This window comes from Pseudoliparis swirei, chromosome 4 (genome assembly GCF_029220125.1).
Source record: "Pseudoliparis swirei isolate HS2019 ecotype Mariana Trench chromosome 4, NWPU_hadal_v1, whole genome shotgun sequence".
In the NCBI taxonomy this organism is placed as follows: domain Eukaryota; kingdom Metazoa; phylum Chordata; class Actinopteri; order Perciformes; family Liparidae; genus Pseudoliparis; species Pseudoliparis swirei.
The window spans coordinates 3674173-3696704 of record NC_079391.1 but is presented as its reverse complement, the minus strand read 5'-3'; the positions used below and the strand labels follow the sequence as shown (position 1 = coordinate 3696704).

The following is a 22532-nucleotide window of genomic DNA, read 5'->3' as shown; positions in this document are numbered from 1 at the left end:
ATGTGTTTATGTAACTCTGTGATGATTCCTTCTGGTCACATGACGTCTATTATTCCGTCCATCCTGGAGAGGGATCCTCCTCTGTCGCTCTCCTGAAGGATTCCTCACTTTTCCCCCCTGTTTTTTTTCTATTTCTTGGGGAGTTTTTCCTGATCTGATGTGAAAGGTCAAAGGTCAGGGATGTCAAAATGTGTACTGATTGTAAAGCCCTCTGAGGAAGGTGTGCAATGTGTGATATCAGGCAAAACAAAATAAACAGAAATAGAAATTGCTACGTGGCTTCCCACCTCTCACACACACACACACACGCACACGCACACACACACAGGGGCGAGCACAGACTTGTCAAGTTAAAAAGGGAATGTCACAAAGTTGTAAACACTTCCTGGCAGGAAGGGAGAACTTCCTTAATCCCGGAGCGAGCCGTTCCTTATTTTCCACCGACTGACTGCAGACGAGAGTTTCTTCTTCCTCCGTCACAGTGAAGCGGCTCACGAGGAGAACAACAACAACAATAACAAATGAAAGGCAAGCAGAGAGCATCATTACAACTATACCGACGTGTTTCTCGTTCACAGAGTGAAAAGAGAGCCTGGGCCCCCGCGGAGGAGGAGGAGGAGGAGGCGTGGAGGGGCCCGGCTTCCTGGTGATCGAGACGGAAGTCTGGCCGCCTCCTGCGGAGCGACGACAGAGCGCCTGCAAGCCCGCGCAGAGGGAGGCAGAGCGTTTAGAGAAAGGGTCAAGTGTCCGTGACCTCCGCCGTACACCGCGTTGGGATGTAAAAATAACGGTTTGGTTCCAGGTGAAATTTGCATATTTTAGAGCGAGCAGAGCGACGAAAAGAAACATGCAAATCAACATGAAGTGAAGGTCTGGAGCAGATTCTCACTGCGAGTCTCTGATGAAGACGAGCTGCCGACAGGGTTTGTTTATTTGGGTTTTTATCTTCGGTGTGAGACCGAACCAGGACTCCCTCGTTCTTTGCTTAGCCACAGACACACACACACACTCATACAGCTTCACACTCATACAGCTTCACACACACAAACACACAGACACACACACACAGCTTCACACTCACTAACACAACCTTAAACACACACACTCACCCTCACACTCACACAGACACAGCCACACACACACACAGCCTCAGACACACTTAGACAGCTTCACACACGCTTCACACACACACACACACACACACCCTCAGTCATTAAACACAAACAGAGCCGTGTGTGTGTGTGTGCGGCTCCCCGGGGGCCGGCGCTGCCGCTCCGGTCTGCAGGCTAATTGTGAGCCGGTGGCCTCGTGTGACTGATGTTCGGCTGCCGAGCCGGAGAAAAGAAAACGGAGCAGCCGACACAGCGGACCCCATCGGGACTCTTTTAAAGTGGAAAAGAAAGGAAGGCTCCCAGATGGAGGGGAGGAAGGAGAGAATAAGCAAACAATGGCCACAGGGCATCACTTCCAAAAAAGACCCATAACTTTCCAGCGCCATGTGGCGAGACGCTCGTATGTATAAAAACCGAACCATGAAATAGTTATGGCGTGCAGTTATGCCGGATTACGGCGCCGTCGCACAAACGGAGGAGGATTTACGGGATTCACCACGATGAGATCTGATTAGAAAGCCCCCAAAAAGCTTCCGATGCTCGTGTGAATAACCGTTAAATGACGGCTTCCACGGCACATCCTCATTCTGGGCCCACAGAGGGGGGCGGGGCTTAAACATGCACACTGCGAGGCTCCTTCCTTCCTCTCCGAGCGCCCTTCTAGGATTCTCGGTCGGGTCGGGGGAATCCATTGTGGCGCTCTTTGCTCACGGACAGTAAGAGGATTAAAAAATGAATGAATGAAGGCCATGGGTGGGGTGGGTCTGTGGGTGGGTGTTTCATTATAATTTGTTATTTTGTTTTGCCGTTGTTATTTTTTTAAATTATTTTTTCCTGTTTTCCTCTTTAAAATTGTAATCTAAAATAAAAAAATAAAAATACTTGTTATTTGATCACTGTATATCATATTGTGCATTTTCAATATAGTATTTTTTTATATTTTTTATAATTAATTAATTAATTAATTACAAAACTGTAAAAAACAGAGTATCAAGTGTGTTTGGCATGAATTTAACAATTTCTTGTAGAATTAGCGGTTAGTAATTAAACCGGACTATCTTGTAATCTTGAATTAGCAGAAGTGACTGAGAAAAATGCTTTAAAAGATGCTTAAAATAGTTAATGAAGAGCAAAAAAATCCCATAATCATCCCAACAGTTACACTCTCCTGAAGGGTTCTCCACTTTTCCCCCCTGATTTTTTCCATTTCTTAGTTGTGTTTTTCTTGATCCGATGTGAAAGGTCAAAGGTCAGGGGTGTCGTACGTGTACAAATTGTAAAGCCCTCTGAGGGGAGTTTGTAATTTGTGATATTGGGCTGTATAAACTGAACTGTCGGTGTGATTGTAGAGCATCAGGAGCCTCGCCGGCCTCCGTCTGGCACACAAAAGGAAGAGAACTTCACTTAGAAGCCGCCGCGATACCGAAAACATGATGGGCTCGGATGTTTTTCATCCAATTTTTCCCCCAGCTCCCTGAAGAAACACCACTCTCTCAGAGTCGGGCGATATTGACGTCCGCGTTGACATTTCTCTGAGATGAGAGCGTGAGAGCGGCCGGCGGCGGGATGCATTTATATCAAACTGCAGCGATGTCGGGAGCGAGTGCTCGGGGTGAAAGGCCAAGAGAAGATATCCAGGTGGGGGGGGGGGGGGGGGGAAGAGGAGCACGGTCCAGCTCTTCAGGCTCCGTGGTCTAGAGGCAGCGTCGGAAACACACCGGGGCAAAACTGCCTCTATGAAATTATAAATGTGCCCCTGATGTCACGAGGAGGGAGGCAAAATATGCCTCCATAATTCCCTCTAATAATTATTTGATTTTATATTAATTTAGTAGCAAATTGTGTGTATGTTTTTTCTGTCCTGTATTGCCTGTACTAGGTAGGTACACGCACACAAAAAATCAATACATATAATATTAAATTATAAAAAAACAAAGAAATAAGTTAGAATTGTTAATACTACAATAAAAAAACCACAAAGAAATAAGAATATAATTGAATATGATTGTCTGATTTATTTTCTTTGTTTGTTTTCGTCACAAAAACACTTCAAAACGGAATCTGTTTTCCCCACTGACTGAAATCCAGGGGCATTTTAAAATAAATAGGGGGACTTTTTAAAACTTATGAAATAACATTTAACCTTTGTTAAAAAAAAATACTTATTTAGGCTTACAGTATATGAACAATTGTCATAAAAATAGCAATAATAAGACTTTTAGGCAGTTTTCTTAAATTTTTAGAACAAAAAACATAAATCAGACAATCCTATTCAATGTTATTCTTATTTATTTGTTGTTATTTATCAGTATTACATTTCTTTATACAACTATTAACAATGATAACTTATTTCTTTGTTTTTTTATAATAAAAAATTATATTTATTGATTTTTGTGTGTGTACTTACCTAGTACAGGAAGTACAGATAGGACACACAAAGAACAAAAACAAAACGCCATTAAATCATCTAAATGAGGGGGGCATTGTTTGCCTCTCCTCGTGACATCAGGGGCAACATCAGATCTCTTAGGGGCGGTTTTGCCCTTTGCTCTGTGTGTTTCCGACGCTGCTCACATGTAGATCGTTGCATCGGGAAACAAACAAACAAAACGTGGTAAACAAACACACGTCCAACGCTCAGACACAGAACCTGGGGAGGCGACGCCGATGGTTTCGTGTAGCGTTGATACGCCGAGTCAGGTCCTCTGTCGGCTTCTCATCCCAAATTATAACTAGAACGGGCACTCGGTAGAGCGCATACCTTCGCATACCACAAGATTGGGCATTGAATTATGAACATTTTGGTATTAGTTGCATGACAATTGGATAAAAATAAGATTTTGACCTTTTCATGACCTTGACATTGACCTTTGACCCGATCGATCCCAAAATCTAATCAAATGATCCCTGGATAATAACCAATCATCCCACCAAATTTCATGCGATTCGGTTTAATACTTTTTTAGTTATGCGAATAACACGCATACAAATAAATAAATAAATACACGGCGATCAAAACATAACCTTCCACATTTTCAATGCGAAGGTAAAGATAGATATTCAAGCTGGCTTTTAAGATCATCGAGTTAAAAGGGACCCCGGGCCGTGAAGCGGCGCCGTTGGCCCGATTCCCAGTTGCACAGACAGATACTGATGATGCGGCCCGTCAGCTCAGCGCCGACGCTTTTTTTATTTACGTGTTTTTGTTCTTCCCCCCCCGGATAGCGCCCGGCCCTTCATCACTTTCACGCGTCCTTGAGAGAAGTTCTGCTGGTGCTGAGTGGAGCGATGAGCTGGGAGATGAGGCCTTTAATTGGCTGCGAGGCGATAATTGATCATCTCCCTCGACTCCAGTCGACCGTGAAAGGCTCGCCGCCGCCGCCATTGAAAAGCAAAAACAATGCTCCGGAAACATCCACACTTCTCAGAGATGGAACGAGGTAACACCTGTAACAGTGCAGCAGGCACTTCCTCGTGAGCAGTGCATCATTGCGTCATCATTTGTGGTCTTTCTCCCCCTAACCACGGCAACCTGGGGATACGAGGGGACTCGCCTTGCTCCTATTGGCTGTTCGGGAATTAAGTAAGCGGCGATATAATGAGCATCTACGATGAGTGAAGTACTTAAAAGCATCAATGTAAGACACGCGTGTGCGCTCTCTGCTCGACAGTTCGCGGTTAGCATGTGCGCCGCGTGAGAAAGAGTTTACGATCACGCAGACATGTGCGCGGCTACGAGCCAGAAACGTACACGATCGTTTTTTCTTCATTATTTATCACCGTCCAGATGGCTGATTTGAGTTTTTGAGGAAAAAAATGAACAAAACAAGAACATTTTTTAACCCCTAGTCTGAGGGTAGAGCGTTAGTGTGTGTGTGTGTGTGTGTGTGTGTGTGTCCTCCCACTGACACGCCGTCTTTAGAAGGATTCAAACAATTATCGTGGCTTACAGACCGACTCTAATCCTCCTCAGAAGCCTCACAACTCTGTAAAAAGACAGGTTGACTTATTTGAAGATTATTTTCATTATATACACACACACACACACACAATGGGAGGTACTTGTTTGAACGTTTCCCTTCGAGGCATTCTGGAAGTACTTGAAATAAAATATGGACCAAAGACTGAAAGGTGAAATGTGTTTTTTGGGGCTATTTCTGCTGCAAATTCCCCAGTTATCTGAAGTATTTAAGGTGAGTGACAGTAATAAGCCGCGCAAACGTATTTTAAGAACTTCAGACGGAGGCTCGATGCAGCCGAAAGAAAAAGCTTGCAAAACCAAATGAAACTTTAATTATGACGATGAATTATACGGTACAGTTTCCAAATTCGTGGAAGCTTTTTAATATATATATATATATAAAATAAATATGTGTAAATATATATGAATAAATGTGTATCTAAATATATCCAAATATAAATAATATATATACAGAAAAATATATTCATATATATATATATACACATAAACATATATATATAAATACATAAATATATATAAATACATACATATATATATATATCTACATATACACACATAAATGTGTATACATAAATACATATATATGAATACATAACTATATAGATATATATTGTCTCAGGGTAATACAGATAATATTATGATATTCAATATTATAAGCTGAATATTGCATTTTTTTAATATTGTTGATTATGCAGCTTAAGAAAACTCTAAATCCTATCTCATAAAATTTGAATATTTCAGACCAAGTAAAAAAGATTTATAACAGCAAAACAAAATCAAACATTTGAAAATGTGTTTCCAGGTGTTTCGAGTTAATTAGACGATTCAAGTGATTTGTTTAATACCCTACTAGTATACTTTTTCATGATATTCTAATATTTAGAGATAGGATATTTGAGTTTTCTTAAGCTGTAAGCCATAATCAGCAATATTAAAAGAATAAAAGGCTTGCAATATTTCAGTTGATTTGTAATGAATCCAGAATGCATGACATTTGTTTTTTTAATTGCATTACAGAAAATAAAGAACTTTATCACAATATTCTAATTTTCTGAGACAGTCCTGTATATACATACATAAATACATATACACATATATATACACATAAATATGAGGCACAACCTGGATGGCAGGTAGAGAAAGAAAAATATATATAAAATGTATATACATATATATATCTCCACTTCTCACGGTATGTGTGTGAAACATTTCGCCCGCGGTGAGAACTCCTTCTCTCGACATATTGCTTAAGCCTCCCAGCTGTCAGCGGGGCTTTGGTGAGTCCATCACATCATTCACAGCGGTAGGTGTGAGGTATTTAAACCACACCATACAATCATCTGCATGTCTGATAAAGCCATATGTGCACATGGAGATGGGGGGGGGAGGAGCCAACTGCATTCCACACAAGCTCCAATTAACAAGAGACGACTGTAATCGGTCCAATCGGCTTGAACAGCTGCAAAATGACAAATCGTGGTTTCCCCTGTTGAACCAAAGCCAACTGTCGAGTCGCCACACGCCACCAGGCGGGAGGAAGTGACGCGGTGGAAACCGGGAAAACCGTCAACAAATGAAATCAACTCGGTGACCCGGACGTGATTTAAAGAGGAAAACAAAACGGCGTGCCGAGCGTCTCCTCCCCCCGGTGCACCGGAACATTCCTCGGCCCCGATCGCACTCGGCACTCGGCATGTCCTTAACCTCGCCGACGCCGAACGTCTCAAGTTCCTCCGAATGAACCCTGTGTGTGTGTGTGTGTGTGTGTGTATTCCCGAGAGGCCTGACATGACTGTGTGCTCCAAGGCACAACCTCCACCTCCACCCCCCTTGCATTCTGCCTGCCTGTCTCCACAGTCATGTGTGTGTGCTGATGATGAGTGTGCAACCACCTCCCATGAATCAGCCTCAACCTCAACAAAACAAAAACAAAAAGGTAGCACACGTCTCCAAAGCTGGAGCCATCTATCCATAAACCATCAATATAGTCACTGCACATACTGGCACCTTTCTTGTTCTTGTACATATGACCACCTTCTGTATATATATATATATATACACACACACACATATTTATGTGTATATATATATATATATACACACACACATATTTCTATATACCGTATTTTCCGCACTATAGGGCGCACTGGATTATAAGGCGCACTGTCAATGAATGGTCTATTTTCCATCTTTTTTCATGTATATAGCGCACCGGACTATAAGGCGCATTAAGCGAAACAAAACAGTCAGCCAGTCAAATTTTATGAAACGTGTTCACAATAACTCTCAACATTGTTCAGTTATAACACGTAAAATACAACACAATACACTCACAACCGCAAGCGAGAACTACAGTGAAGGGTGACATCGTTCTGGTCCCTGTTTCCTCCACGGTGCGGTTCACGGGGTATCAGAGGTGAGGGAACCGTGTCCATGTTGGTGACGTGCTCTGACCGGATCTTCTTTTCAGTGATCTGGTTTTGCAGTATTACTCCGCGACGCCCTAACCGCGGTAGCCGTGATGCTGCAAGCGGTGCGGCTTTGGAGTTTACCGTCGTACTAAACATGTTGACAGCGCGCCGTGAACCACACAAAATCGCTTCGAGGTCAGTAAACACAAACAGAATTAATCCATATACAAGGCGCTCCGGATTATAAGGCGAACTGTTGTTTTTTGAGAAAATTAAAGGCTTTTAAGTGCGCCTTTTAGTGCGGAAAATACGGTATGTGTATATATATATACACACATATATATATACACATATATATATGTGTGTATATATACACATATATATACACATATATACATATTTATATATGTGTATATATATATACACACATATATATATATATATATGTGTGTATATATATTAGGGCTGTCAGCGTTAACGCGTTAATCTATGCGATTAATTTGGCCGCGTTAACGCACTAAAATATTTTAACGCAATTAACGCATTTTTTTTTTTTTAAATCGCGGCAGTACGGTTTGACACTGTTACCGTTTTTAAAACAATCATTTCTCCGCGAAAATAAGGAGCAGAAATCAGTTAAACTCGTGGATGAATCAGTCGGGTTTCCTCCTGCGCTCCTTCCTCCCGTCTGATACACAGAGGAACGAAGGGGCGACGTGTCGGGTGACGCGGCGCGGAAAGAACGCGACACACGAAACCTTCAACGTGATTGGTCAATCCGTTTGTCTGTCAACATTTCGGGGGGAAAAAAACCAATGAACACTCAGTAAATCACAAAGGACCTCCCACCTCACAGGTCAGGCTCATTTAGCAGCCTGTCAGTCAGAGAACCAGAGGACACGGCGCGAGGACAATGAGGCTCATTTCAGAGCTGAGATTGTTCTGGAATGTTTGATGTATAACACGTGGGGGTGTGTCACATGCAAAAGACTTTAAAGGGTGAATTTAATTTATTTTGTAAAATGTATAAAATGCCCCCAGCCTCCAGAGGGTTAACGTGACATATTTGAATGTCAGTCAGTTACCAAGGCCACTGGTTCTGCTGCTGTTCAATGTTAAAGATGACAGGACCAATGGGGTCTCAATATACTTCTTCTTTTTTACTAATCTGATGTTTCACTGAAGAAACAATTTATCATCCACGATATTAAATACCTCGATGGCACTGTATATGTAGGAGCCTCTTTGAAAACACAGCTCTGTGTGAAGTTTTGTCTTTAAAAAGAAAGAACTTTTAACTTTTAATTGCGATTAATCGCGATTAATTAATCGCAATTTCAAAATGTGCGATTAATTAGTTAAAAATTTTTAATCGATTGACAGCCCTAATATATATACATTACATTACATGTCATTTAGCAGACGCTTTTATCCAAAGCGACTTACAATAAGTGCATTTCAACCTAGAGTACAAACTAAGAACAACAAGAATACAGTACATTATATATATACACACATATATATATATATGTGTGTATATATATATATGTGTGTGTATATATATACATTATATATATACACACACATATATATATATACACACATATATATATGTGTATATATACACATATATATATATACACACACATATTTATATATATGTGTATATGTGTATATATATACACATATATATATACACAAACATATATATATATACACACATATATATATAAACACATATATACATATTTATATATGTGTATATGTGTATATATATACACATATATATATATACACACACATATATATATATATACACAAACATATATATATACACACACACATATATATATATATTGTGTTTTCTTTTATATATTTTTTTTCTTTCTTATTATAGTGTTATTTCTAAACTGTTGACATAAAAAACTTGAATCCACGAGCATCAGTGCCTGAAGAACATCTGTCTGGTTCAATCAAATTGGATTGCAGATAAATTTGAAAAGGCATTGTGTGTGAATGTCACACACACACACTCACACACTCACACTCACACACACAAGGTGACTGTCACAAAGTGAGCCAAATTGAGCGTCAGTGTGCAGCCGCAGCACTCCCTGTGCAGGTTAGTTATTAGAGGAAGAGGAGGAGGAGGAGGCTGTCGCAACGCATGCACGTAACAAGTTCTGCCGGTTGTAAGGATTCCTTCCGTTCAGGAGTAGGTCAAGTGCTTCAGAAACACAATATACATTTTTTTTAACTAACTTGAGAAGAAATAAAAACTAGTATACGACAAAAATGTGTATGTTAACTTTTTTTTTTAAAGTTTCAGGTGCGAATATATAAATATATTAATAATTATGAAATGTTTCTGTTATTTATTAAAGGCTCCTATATGAATCACTGCAGGGCCAAACTTCCCACCCACCTTCTCCTTGTTGTCGGGGTCCGCGGGAGGGGAGGTTGGAGACTTAACGCTCCCCAGAGCAACAGCTTGGCTGACGGGGACTGCGCCGCCGGTCCCACCGCCGGTGCCTCCGGTGCCTCCGGTGCCCGGAGCCGGGCTGCTCTTCTCCACCGTCTCCACCTTGATGAGTCGGTGCTTCGGGGACACGTACTTGATATCCGGGGACCCGCCGCTGGTCACGCTGGAGCCGAATGAAATGTTTCCACCGGGGGTGTACGGGTCCTCGAAGTCCAGCTCCTTTTGTAGTTTGTACGCAGCGAGGATGTCCGGTTGCGCGGGGCTCGGGAAGGTGGCTCCGGAGCCCGCGTGGAGGTACCCGGTGGGCGCACCGGTGTGACAGTGCCGGTAGTCCGGTTTCGGAGGCGCCGGAGGGGGTGCTTTCGTAGTTTTGAATCCGAGGTGCTCCTTGAACCACTTGGCCATGCTGCCAGTGCATCGCTCTCAAGTCCCGGAATGTTAGTTTATTTAGTAGTTCCACCTTTTTTTTCTTCTCTTTTCCTCCCGGAGGTCCTGTTCCGGTAAAAAAAAAAAAGTGGTGGATAGTCCTCGGGTCACACCGCGCGCGCGCACACGACCAGCCGGGGAACCGGTGTCGGTGTGTGGGGGGGCGGGGGCGGAGAAGCTAAGCGCGTCGCCGGAGTCTCGTGCGACTCAAACGTCGGTCCGGGAGAGAGAGGAGTGCGCGAGGAGGAAAAGGGGGAGGAGGAGGGGGAGGGTTTTGGGGGGTGGAGGGGTGATCGAGGGGGGTTGCGGGAGTTGCGGTCACGGGCACTTTCGGATGCCAGCAACTCTGTCGCTCGCCGCTTCGCTCCACGTCGGGTTTCCAGACTACGCAACACCGGAGCGCTCGAGCAAGAAGAACACACACACACACACACACACACACACACTCCTCCTCCCCTCACACACACACTACCTGAGAACATTCACTGCCACCTACTGGACTTCTAAATAAAACCCCGCCGCCTGTGTTCACTACTGGTGAATACAGGCCTATGCACTATTATATATATAATAAAAATAAATAAATACATATTAAACGCACACAAGCGCTTTACTCATCCAATTAGCATCTTTACCTATATGAGGAACAGGGGCGGCTTGTCCATAAGGGCGATTGGGGCGACGCACTGCCTCGGGGGGAAAAGAAAAAAGTCGCATTCTACCACTAGACGTCTGCTCTGCCTCTGTATGTCATTGTCCAATCAGGTAACAGTCATTCAGTCAGCCTAAAGTCGTGCTTCAAATGGCCCCGCCCCTTCTGGGGCGACTCTGGGCGAAATGAAAATCGCCCCAGACCTCTCCCATTGACTCCAATGTTAAACCCATTTTTTTTCACAAAACAGAGGTCTCAATGCATTCTCTATGGCTTCCGGGAGGAGTCGCCCCTCCAGGTCTTGTCATCAGTAATCGACGTAAAAGCTTCTCAGTACGTCATACAGCTTCGACAGAGGCGTATTCAGTCGAGATGGCCGGTGCTCAGGCCAACATAATAATAATAATAATAGATTATATTTATAATGCACTTTTTAATTTGCATGGGCAAAACTCAAAGTGCTACAAAGTAAAAATGGTTTAGATAAAACAGAATAAAAGCAGCGACGTCTATGTTCAAATCTAGTGAAAAGCGATTCAATTCTTTCTTTGAAAGAGACTCCTTTCGGTCGGCGTAACAATGAAGACACATTGGCAACAATATAAGTCGGACCTCCTAGAGCAGCGGTCGCCAACACGTCGATCGCGATCGACCGGTAGATCTCGGAGACGTTCGCTGTCACTCCAAAATAAAATGAAAATAAAATCAGAAACACATTGTTCCTCATTCTCGAACATTTTCTAAAGTGTCTTCTGAAACGTTTTCTTCCTGACGATCGACGTCAGAAAAGATCCCCGCCTGATGTTAAAGAACGCCTGTAAGCGGGTTCTCTGACAGCCGTGTTGTCAGCTGTGCTCCTGAAAGGAACGTAGGACGACAGGTGAGGCGCAGGGGAAATGCAGAAAGACCTTTATTGATAACTTCACATGTTACACAAGGTCAAAGTACAAAGACATAAAACTAAGTCATCAATAAATATATGTTGAGATGCCTGTACCTTAGTGTAAATGTTTACGTTACGGCATTAACAAGTTGCGCCTGCGCATGCGCGAAAGCCGAGATTATTGGCGATTTGCCAGGTTTTACCTCCGTGAGTTCGGCTTTTCTGGTGTTGCCCTTCAAAACAAAAACTCAACATTGATCTTTTTCTTGTCTGGTGGAGCAATCTGGTTTACTTGAAAGTGATTACAATTGCATTTATTCTATTATTTGAAAAAGCTCAGATGCAGGAGTCACAAATGGGGATCTGATATTTATTATTATTATAATTATTTAAATCTTGTTGAAAAAAATCACCAAATCAAAGACCAGGAGCTGGATTACTGACAGCAGCTAACAGACGGCCTCAGACTGTCTGTGCTTATGAACTAACTACAAGCTCACAGGCAGAGTTCAGTCACAGCCGTCACACTGACTGGAGTCACATGACTTGATGGCATTGTGATGATGCTACACATAGACAGCTGTCTGAAGGTCTGTGGTTTTGGGTTAATCATTATCAAAAAAATTGGCCCCCCTGAGAATTTTTTCAGGAGCCGCCACTGATGAGGAATATTGGCATTAAATGAAGAATTCCGAAAAAAAGGTGCCTGGGATTTGAAGCTAGTGCTGGAGAAAAATTAAATTGACTACAAGTTTCGCTCTAATATCTTATAAAGTTCTTTACATCCATTGATTATCACTCGGTGATACTCGAATGGCGCTTACTTCTGGTATCTCATGTCTTTCTTAAAAAAAATGTACTTCTTGTTGATCTGATTTTGTACTCATGGTTGATGCACTTATCGTATATGGATAAAAACATCAGCTAAATAACATGTGACCTTGACCCATGGAACCACAAGGTCATTTAAATCCTCACACATGAACCATATATGGCGTTGAATTTTTTGGTTAAAAAAATTCCTGGAAAATATAATAAACAATACACACAATTTAAACAAATATTTCTTATTTCTCTATACTATAAATCTCTAATCTGACAAAGTCAGACAAACTATTTGCTTCAAAGCCCAGGGGGTCCACACGTCTCAAGGGCAGCGTGTCCTTGAAGCTCATCCTCGGGGGGGTCCAGATGGCCCCTGCAGGCCGGTGTACCGGACCCTGGGGGGGCAGCTGCAGCCTGTGTGTTCACTCTGTGTTCCACCTCAAAGCATCCGTCACCACCACCATCGAGGTGGAGGTGCCGTCTCTGTCCCCGCGTTCCAGAGACGAACCGTGGCAACCGTCCCCGTTAACGGGAGTCACGGCTGCAGTGCAGCGGCGTTTTATGAAGCAATATTTCTTTTTAATAACACACACACACACTGACACACACACGGCCTTGAGCAAGTCACAGTGTTACACAGTTTAACCCTCGCAGGCCCCGGGAGAGACAACTCCTGCTCTAAAGTCGATTGTTCCTGTCGCTGCACTCTGGGCGAGCGGAGAGAGAAATTTGACCAGAGTAAAAAAAAAAAAATGCACTTTATGGAAATAATTTCAGTCCAAAGTCAGAAAATTAATCTGTTTAACTTTGAGCATCAGACGAAGAGCTTCAGACTAACCAGCACAACTGGTTCAGGGGGCCCCTTAGTGCTTTAGATGGGGGGGGGGGTCTAATGCAGGGCTGTGATGTCTCATGTTGTAGGGACTAGAGGATCTGCACACAGAACAATAATGGTTCTTAAATGGTTCTGTTAAAAGGCTTTGGGGTTCTATGGAGAACCATCACCTCCTGAAGATCCATTTTGGAAATGGTGCCTTAAAGAACCATTTTTAGAAGGTTCCTTGAGACACCTTCATAGGTTCTTTGAAGAAATATTTTAGGAAATGGTTCTTTTTAAAGAACCCTGGTTTGAAAGGTTCTTTGTGGAACCAAAAATGGTGCCTTTAAGAACAATTGTTGAAGGTTCTTTGAGACACCTTTATAGGTTCTTTGAAGAACTATTTAAGGTAATGGTTCTTTAAAGAACCCTGGTTTGAAAGTTTCTTTGTGGAACCAGAAATGGTTCCTTGAAGAACCATTTTTAAGGTTCCTTTAGACACCTTTATAGGTTCTTTGTGGAATCAGAAATGGTTCCTTGAAGAACCATTTTTGAAGGTTCGTTGAGACACCTTTATCGGTTCTTTGAAGAACTCTTTAAGAAAATGGTTCTTTAAAGAACCCTAATTTGAAAGGTTCTTTGTGTAACCAGATATGGTTCTCCGATGGCATCACTCTGAAGAACCATTTCCGGTCCCAGATGGCTCCTCCATGTTCCTGTGTGAGGTGAGCAGGACTCTGAGCTCACATCACTCTTCACTCTCTGCATTCACCAGTTTTTCCTCCAGCTGCTTGACGCCCTTTTAAAATGTCTAAATCCTGTAATCCAGAACCTCACAGGACGCATATATAAATATATATATATATATATATATATATATATATGTCGTCTCTTAAGTAGGCAGATGGCTCGCCGGAGGAATGTATGTCGACATGTAGAGGACTCAGCTTCAGTTCTGCTTCAAGCGATGTGAGAGGTGGAGCTGCATCACCGTGAATACACGGAGAAGCATCTCAGACACGCGGTACACACAGAACAGTAATGGTTCCTCAATGGTTCTTTAAAAGGCTTTGTGGTTCTAGGAAGAACCATCACCTCCTGAAGAACCATTTGTTGCATTTGAGGCACCTTTATAGGTTCTTTGAAGAACTCTTAAAGGACATGGTTCTTTAAAGAACCCTGGTTTGAAAGGTTCTTTGTGGACCCAGATATGGTGCCTTAAAGATCCATTTTTAAGGTTCTTTGAGACACCTTTCTAGGATATTTGAAGAACTCTTAAAGGACATGGTTCTTTAAAGAACACTGGTTTGAAAGGTTCTTTGTGGAACCAGAAATGGTGACTTAAAGGACCATTTTTTGAAGGTTCTTTGAGACACCTTTATACGGTCTTTGAAGAACTATTTAAGGATTTGCTCTTTAAAGAACCCAGGTTTTAAGGTTCTTTGTGGAACCAGAAATGGTTATTCTCTGGCATCACTGTGAAGAACCACAGTTCCAGATGACAGCTTCATGTTTACCTTCGCATTGAAAATGCGGAAGGTTATGTTTTGATCGCCGTGTATTTATTTATTTATTTGTTTATTTGTGTGCGTGTTACTCGCATAACACAAAAAGTATTAAACCGAATTGCATAAAATTTGGTGGGATGATTGGTTATTATCCGGGGACCATTTGATTAGAATTTGGGATCAATCGGGTCAACGGTCAAGGTCAAGGTCATGAAAAGGTAAAACTCTTCTTTTTACCATAGCGCGGTCAATTTGTATCCAATTGGCATGCAACTAATGCCAACATTTTCATAATTCAATGCCCAATCTTGTGATATGCGAAGGTATGCGCTCTACCGATTGCCCATTCTAGTTCTGTGTGTATTCAGTCATTAATTTACATTTTGAAGCAGTGCTTGAATACAGACAGATGTGCCTTTGATATTAAACAGACGTGGTCATGTGACACGATGACCTCGTCTGTGTTGGTCACACGGAGCTCCGTCAGAACATCAAGAACCAACATGGTGCAGGTTCCTCACCAGCTCCTCTTCCATATGTTTGCCACTGATAGGGATTTAAAGCGTATAGTTGGACATTTCATTTATGTATTTTTATTTTAAAGCATGACCTTTTCAGAGGAGATGACAGTTCGTTGTTTCGCTCTCAGCTGAACGTCGACGTCGCCGCTCGGCTCAGTTTGACATGTGACGTGTATATTTTGACCAGGGAGGACCCCGAGGGCTTCACTTTAGAAACAGCTCATCAGGCACAACATTAGGACGCCTCTATACTATATAAATATCTCCTAACCAGAATATGAACGACATGCCCCTCTCCATTCGTTCTATAAAGGTCTATTTTGTCATAACTTTGAGTTTCTGTCTTGTTTTGTGTCTTATTTTGAAGTCCTTGTGTCACCTGTCTCCCTGTGGTTGTTTGCCCTGGTCCTGATTGTTTCCTTCTGTGTGATTGCTGGCCCCGCCCTCATTGTGTCCACCTGTGTCTCGTTCCCCGTTGTCCAATCAGCTCCGCCTGCCTGTGTATGTAAACCCTCTCATTCCCAGTGTGGCTTCGTACCGTTTGGTTCGTGTTTGTCGTCCTGTGTTACCTGTAATTCAGAATTAAATATTGGTTTGGAAGTAGTGTCGGTATTTGGGTCCTCTCTCTCGCTGCGACAACACATGACATGTTTACCTCTTTATTTCATGTTACAGCTCATATTACTGCTGTCTTGGTCTATTTGGCCAAAACTGACAGTTTATTGCACGCTCTAAACTCACACCGTCTTCATTATTGTATTACTGGTTCTCAAATATATATATATTTATATATATGTAATATTCTGTAAATATATGTATATATATATATATAATATACTGTATATATATACAGTATATTATATATATATATGCATGTATATATATACATATATATAAATATCTTCATGTATGTGTGTGTGTGCGGAATGCTTCTGAATGTCAAAATACTTCAGTTAAACATTTATTCTTGTGCTTTTTAATCCAACTGATGAATCCTCACACTCCTGATTACTTCGGATTACTTCGGATCACTATTGATTACGATTGATCACTCCTGATTATTTATGATCACTATTGATTACTATTGATTACTCCTGATTATTTCTGATCACTTATCTGCATCAAAGGAGGCAACTGAAAATAGATGTACTGTGTGTGAACAAAATTACGAGCAAACACTAAATAAAGCACTTAGTAGAAGTGTCCATGTTTATGTCCGTATCCAAGAGGAATCAAACAAAGCCACGCAATAACTCACTGTCAAGAAAAAAAGGTTTAATATGAGTTATTTATGTAAACAAAGTTCAACTAGAGAACCCTCTTTAAATATATATACAGATTTTTGTGAGTTTAAAAAATATTTTTTTTTTGACTTTCTTCCACGTAAATGACATATATCCAACATGCATTCACCGTCACCTGGGAAACACGCGGTATACTCAAACTCCGGTGCGTCTCCATGGAAACACGCTGACGTGACGCAATCAGCTGCTGGACGTTTAGGAGACACGCGTGTGTGCTTTTCATCAGATGCAGCCCCTCCCCCCTCCCTCCTCCCCCTCCCTCCTCCCCCTCAATCATTCAAGATGGCCTTTTTTATTTTGTACTACCTTCTCCAGACCGGACCGTCGGTGGAGGAGCAACCGTCTCCCGTCCATCAGCATCCCAGGTCCTCGAGCCAGGAAATCAATATGTGGAGCTCAGGCTGGCCGTATAGACTCTCTGGTTACACTGTGGGGAATAACATGAGGGGGAAGCAGGGCTGATGAACAGGAAACACACACACACACACACACATCTTTAAGCATCAGCCTGTCATTATTTAATTAAAGGTGAGGAGAAATGTGCCCGAGACGAGCAGCGACACACACAGTAGAGGTTAGAGCACTTTGGGTTATTGTGTCCCTCCCTAACCAAGTCATGTGACCCCGTGGGGCTCCATCCCTCGTGTGTGTGTGTGTGTGTGTGTGTCAATCTCCCCCCGTTTCTTCAGCCCGACTGCACAGGTTTTGTTTGCTACCTGTCAATCAAAGTGCATGCTGGGATTGTACAGTAAGCGAGAGCTTCTGTCTCCTCCGGCTTCCTGTGCGTCCGTCGCCGTGAGAGAGAGACCAGAGAGAGACCAGAGAGAGACCAGAGAGAGAGACCAGAGAGAGAGACCAGAGAGAGACCAGAGAGAGACCAGAGAGAGAGAGACCAGAGAGAAACCAGAGAGAGAGAGACCAGAGAGAGACCAGAGAGAGACCAGAGAGAGAGACCAGAGAGAGACCAGAGAGAGACCAGAGAGAGAGAGACCAGAGAGAAACCAGAGAGAGAGACCAGAGAGAGAGACCAGAGAGAGACCAGAGAGAGAGAGACCAGAGAGAGACCAGAGAGAGACCAGAGAGAGACCAGAGAGAGACCAGAGAGAGACCAGAGAGAGACTAGAGAGAGAGACCAGAGAGAGACCAGAGAGAGACCAGAGAGAGACCAGAGAGAGAGACCAGAGAGAGAGACCAGAGAGAGAGACCAGAGAGAGACCAGAGAGAGACCAGAGAGACCAGAGAGAGACCAGAGAGAGACCAGAGAGACCAGAGAGAGACCAGAGAGAGACCAGAGAGAGACCAGAGAGAGAGACCAGAGAGAGAGACCAGAGAGAGAGAGACCAGAGAGAGACCAGAGAGAGAGAGAGAGACCAGAGAGAGACCAGAGAGAGAGACCAGAGAGAGAGACCAGAGAGAGAGACCAGAGAGAGAGAGAGAGAGTTGTTTCTCTGCTGCTGGTTCGGTATGTTTGGATTTATACGTCCGACCTGCAGCAGATCCAGTGGAAAGTCCGGAGAGTCTTCAGACCCCTTTACATGTTTCACTCTTTGTTTCATTGCAGCCATTTGCTAAAATCTCAAAAAAAGGATCCCCAAATCCAGGCGTGAACAACGTGTTGCATCATCCCCAAGAAGACTCCTGGCTGTACGAGCTCAGCAGGGTCTGAATACTTATGACCACGAGATATTTCACTTTTTATTTTTTAATAAATTTGCAAACATTTCTACATTTCTGTTTTTTTCTGTCAAGATGGGGTGCTGAGTGAACATTAATGAGAAATAAAATGATTTTTTATTTATTTTAGTAAATGGCTTCATTGGAACAAAAAATTTACATTTAAAGGGGTCTGAATACTTGTGACCATGTGATATTTGAGTTTTTCTTTTTTAATAAATTTGCAGAAATTTCTACATTTCTGTTTTTTTCTGTCAAGATGGAGAGCTGAGTGGACATTAATGAGAAATAAAATCAACTTTTTTGATTTTAGCAAATGGCTTCATTGGAACAAAGAGGGGTCTCAATACTCTCCGTACCCACTGTAGAGCCTACTTTTTTTCCATGGAATTATTCATCCAGCACTCCTAAAAAGATCCTTCCTCCTTGCGCTGTTGCACAAATCATGAAGTGCTGTTCCTGGAGGTAAACAGAGTATCTGCAGACAGTGAGGGGAAGAGATGGGGGGCCTCAGGTGTTTGATGTTGGCCGAGCGTGGACGTTTACAGTGAAACTACGGCAATTATTGAGGTGATGCGTCTCTGTTTTCTCCGTAATATTTCTCTGCTGGTCTCAGTTCGACGATTCCTCCGCAAGAGAAACACTCGGGGTGACACGTTACCTTTTGAACCCGGCTAGGTATCAGTCAGAATCCTCCCCGTCAGAACCGTGCAGAATAAGGATTTACTGCCTATTCACTGGGATCCGAGTCGGAGCGCTTCAGATGCTGCAGAAAAAACTTGAAATTGAAGCGGGCGTATGTGATGTAGGAATTGAGTTATTTATACGGGCTTAGATGAAGAACATGAAAGGAAAAGTGCAACATGACAGGAAAAGTGCAACATGACAGGAAAAGTGCACAAATTAAATGTCGATGTGCGATTTTTTAAAGAACGACCAACACACATCGGTAACAATTCCAAAAATATATACATTTCCAAAAATATCAGAAGAAATCCTGCAGCTGACGTGAAGGACTTTAAAGCTTTCTGTGTTGACTCCTTAGTGAACACAGAAAGCTTTAAAGTCCTTCACGTCAGCTGGAGGATTTTATTTAGGTATTCTTTATTCGTATTCTTTTTTTCTTTTTTATACTTGATATTTTATTTATACTTGATTTTTTATTTATACTTGATATTTTTATTTTTTTAATGATATTTTTATTTTTTATTATACTTGATATTTTCTTTATATATACTTGATATTTTATTTATACTAGATTTTGTATTTATACTTGATTTTTTATTCATACTTGATATTATTTTTTAATTATATATTTATTTTTTATTATACTATTTTTTTATTTATAGTTGATATTTTATTTAGGTATATTTACAGAAATACAACCTTCAAAAGTAAGAATGCATAATAATAATAAAAAATAAAAAAGAAAGTAAAAATTAACCATGCATCTCAGGTCGTATTCTTTTTTCAATTTTTTATACTTGATATTTTATTTAGGTATTTTTACAGAAATACAAACTCCAAAAGTAAGAATGCATAATAATAATATTTAAAAAAAATAAAGTACAAATTAACTATGCATCTAAGGTCGTATTCTTTTATTTGATTTTATACTTGATATTTCATTTAGGTATTTTTACAGAAATATAATCTTCAAAAGTAAAAATGCATAATAATAATATAAAATAAATATAAAGTATATATTAAGGTGAAAACTTGTCCAATTTGTTTAATCTTTTAATAAATTGTCATGAGTCATGATTCATTAGGTCCTGTTAGGGACAGATTATTTTGATTACAAATGTAGTTCTTTTATTTATTTGTATTCTCTAAGACGTCCCTTTCCCATCATGAATGGATGTTATTTATATTCATGTTCAAAATTATAACGCCCTATGGATTGTTGTCTCTATTTCTGTCTTCCTTCTTCTCCTAGTTGAGGATCAGCTGATATATATTTCTTGATCTGTAACGTGACGTCGGCACAGATAGAACTCAAGTTAGACTTGTGGTTTTTGTTAAGTTTGATAAAAGTGAAAATAAACCAACACAATTATGGAAATGGCATCAACATCTCCAGAGTTATTATGCAAACCTTTTAACCGCTATGGTTTCAAAACTCCATGACTTACACTTCGGTTGTTTTTCTAAATCGCTCCATGTTCAGCCCGTGATGCGGTCGGTCGTCTCTCCATCTTGTTTTTGTTTCTCTCCCTCCGGTCCTCGCATCAACAGAATGATTATTATGTCGGTCATGCTTCACCTTGAACGCGATTTCATTATTCCAAAAGCACAATCACCAGAGTGAGACTTAACAAAACAGTTAAACTCATATTGATTGCCTCGCTGGAGGGCGCATTGATTGGATATCCCCCCCCCTCGCCCTTCCTCCCCCTCCTCACCCCCCATCCTCATTTTCATTTTTTACTTTCTAATGTATTTTTCAGTCTCCAACTGTGCAGTTAAACTGTGGCTGGTGAGCGATAAGGTGAATGTGCCTAATCTTTAAAAGCTGGTCTCACAGCAACTTATTAGTACAAGTCTTGAGGCTGATGGAGAACCGGGCTCAGGGGAACCGGGCTCCGGGGAACCGGGCTTTGGGTTTTATACACGCTGTAGAGGGGGAAATGAGGTCTCTGGGGTTGTTTCCCACTGCAATACTCTGTGCTGCAGTTTTGTGTGTGTGTGTGTGTGGGGGGGGGGGGGGGGGGGCTGTAAAGATGAGAGATGTTACCCCACGGCTTGTTGCATTAGTGCGATTGCGATGCTAACGCGTTACCCGTGATGCTAACACGTTACCCGTGATGCTAACGCGTTACCCGCGATGCTAACGCGTTACCCGAGATGCTAACGCGTTTCCCGTGACAGGCTGTGGATGTTGCGTAACCAGCCGACTGGCTGACTGATTTCCATGTTCAGTTCTGTCTCGACTGTCATCTTATTCACACTAATGGTGTCGGTTCAGCTCTCTGTCCCCTGTGGGGGAAGTGTGCCCCCCCCCCACACACACACACACGTATGTAGGCTGGCAGGAAGCCAGGAAGAACATTGATGAGCCTCCAGATATTAACTGATATCGCATGTTCAGATCACTGCGATGTGTTTTAGGTTGAACATTATATAAATGAACATGTTATAAATGAACATGTTATAAATGAACATGTTATGAATGAACATGTTATAAATGAACATTATATAAATGAACATTTTATAAATGAACATGTTATAAATGAACATTTTATAAATGAACATGTTAAAAATGAACATGTTATAAATGAACATTTAATAAATGAACATGTTATAAATGAACATGTTATAAATGAACATGTTATAAATGAACATGTTAAAAATGAACATGTTATAAATGAACATTACATTACATGGCATGTCATTTAGCAGACGCTTTTATCCAAAGTGACTTACAATATGTGCATCAACCAAGAGTATAAACTAAGAACAACAAGAATACAGGAAGTAACATTTCCTCAACATAGTCAAAATACAAAAGTAGCATAAGTAAGTGCTATTTAAGTGCCACTGAAGTGCAAATCTGTGTTTTAATCCAGATATTATGAATAATCCAGATAAATGAACATGTTATAAATGAACATGTTATGAATGAACATGTTATAAATGAAAATTTTATAAATGAACATGTTATAAATGAACATGTTATAAATGAACATGTTATAAATGAACATGTTATAAATGAACATTATATAAATGAACATGTTAAAAATGAACATTTTATAAATGAACACAAGTTCAGTTCTCTGTCGGTGGATCTTTTTCTTATATTAGTTTAATTAATAATATATTTGAATACATTTGACACCTCTTGAATTATAGAGTTTGGAAAAATTTGAATATTTTGATGATAATGACGCGTATTATTTGCTGCTTTTGATATAAGTTCACGTCGTACTTCATGT

At 41.3% G+C, this 22532-nt stretch overlaps 1 protein-coding gene across 4 annotated transcripts in view; it reads right to left on the bottom strand.

The window, feature by feature from the left end:
• Positions 1 to 10668, bottom strand: part of LOC130192497 (SH2 domain-containing adapter protein F-like) — a 109904-nt gene extending 99236 nt beyond the window's left edge. For 2 of the 4 annotated variants that reach the window (XM_056412524.1, XM_056412525.1), the window contains exon 1: positions 9931 to 10668. In XM_056412524.1, coding sequence (XP_056268499.1) covers positions 9931 to 10392 — 462 coding nt within the window. In that variant the 5' untranslated portion in view covers positions 10393 to 10668. The remainder of the gene's footprint in view (positions 1 to 9930) is intronic. The other 2 variants (XM_056412527.1, XM_056412526.1) reach the window with 2 other exon arrangements.
• Between the last annotated feature and the right edge of the window lie 11864 nt (positions 10669 to 22532).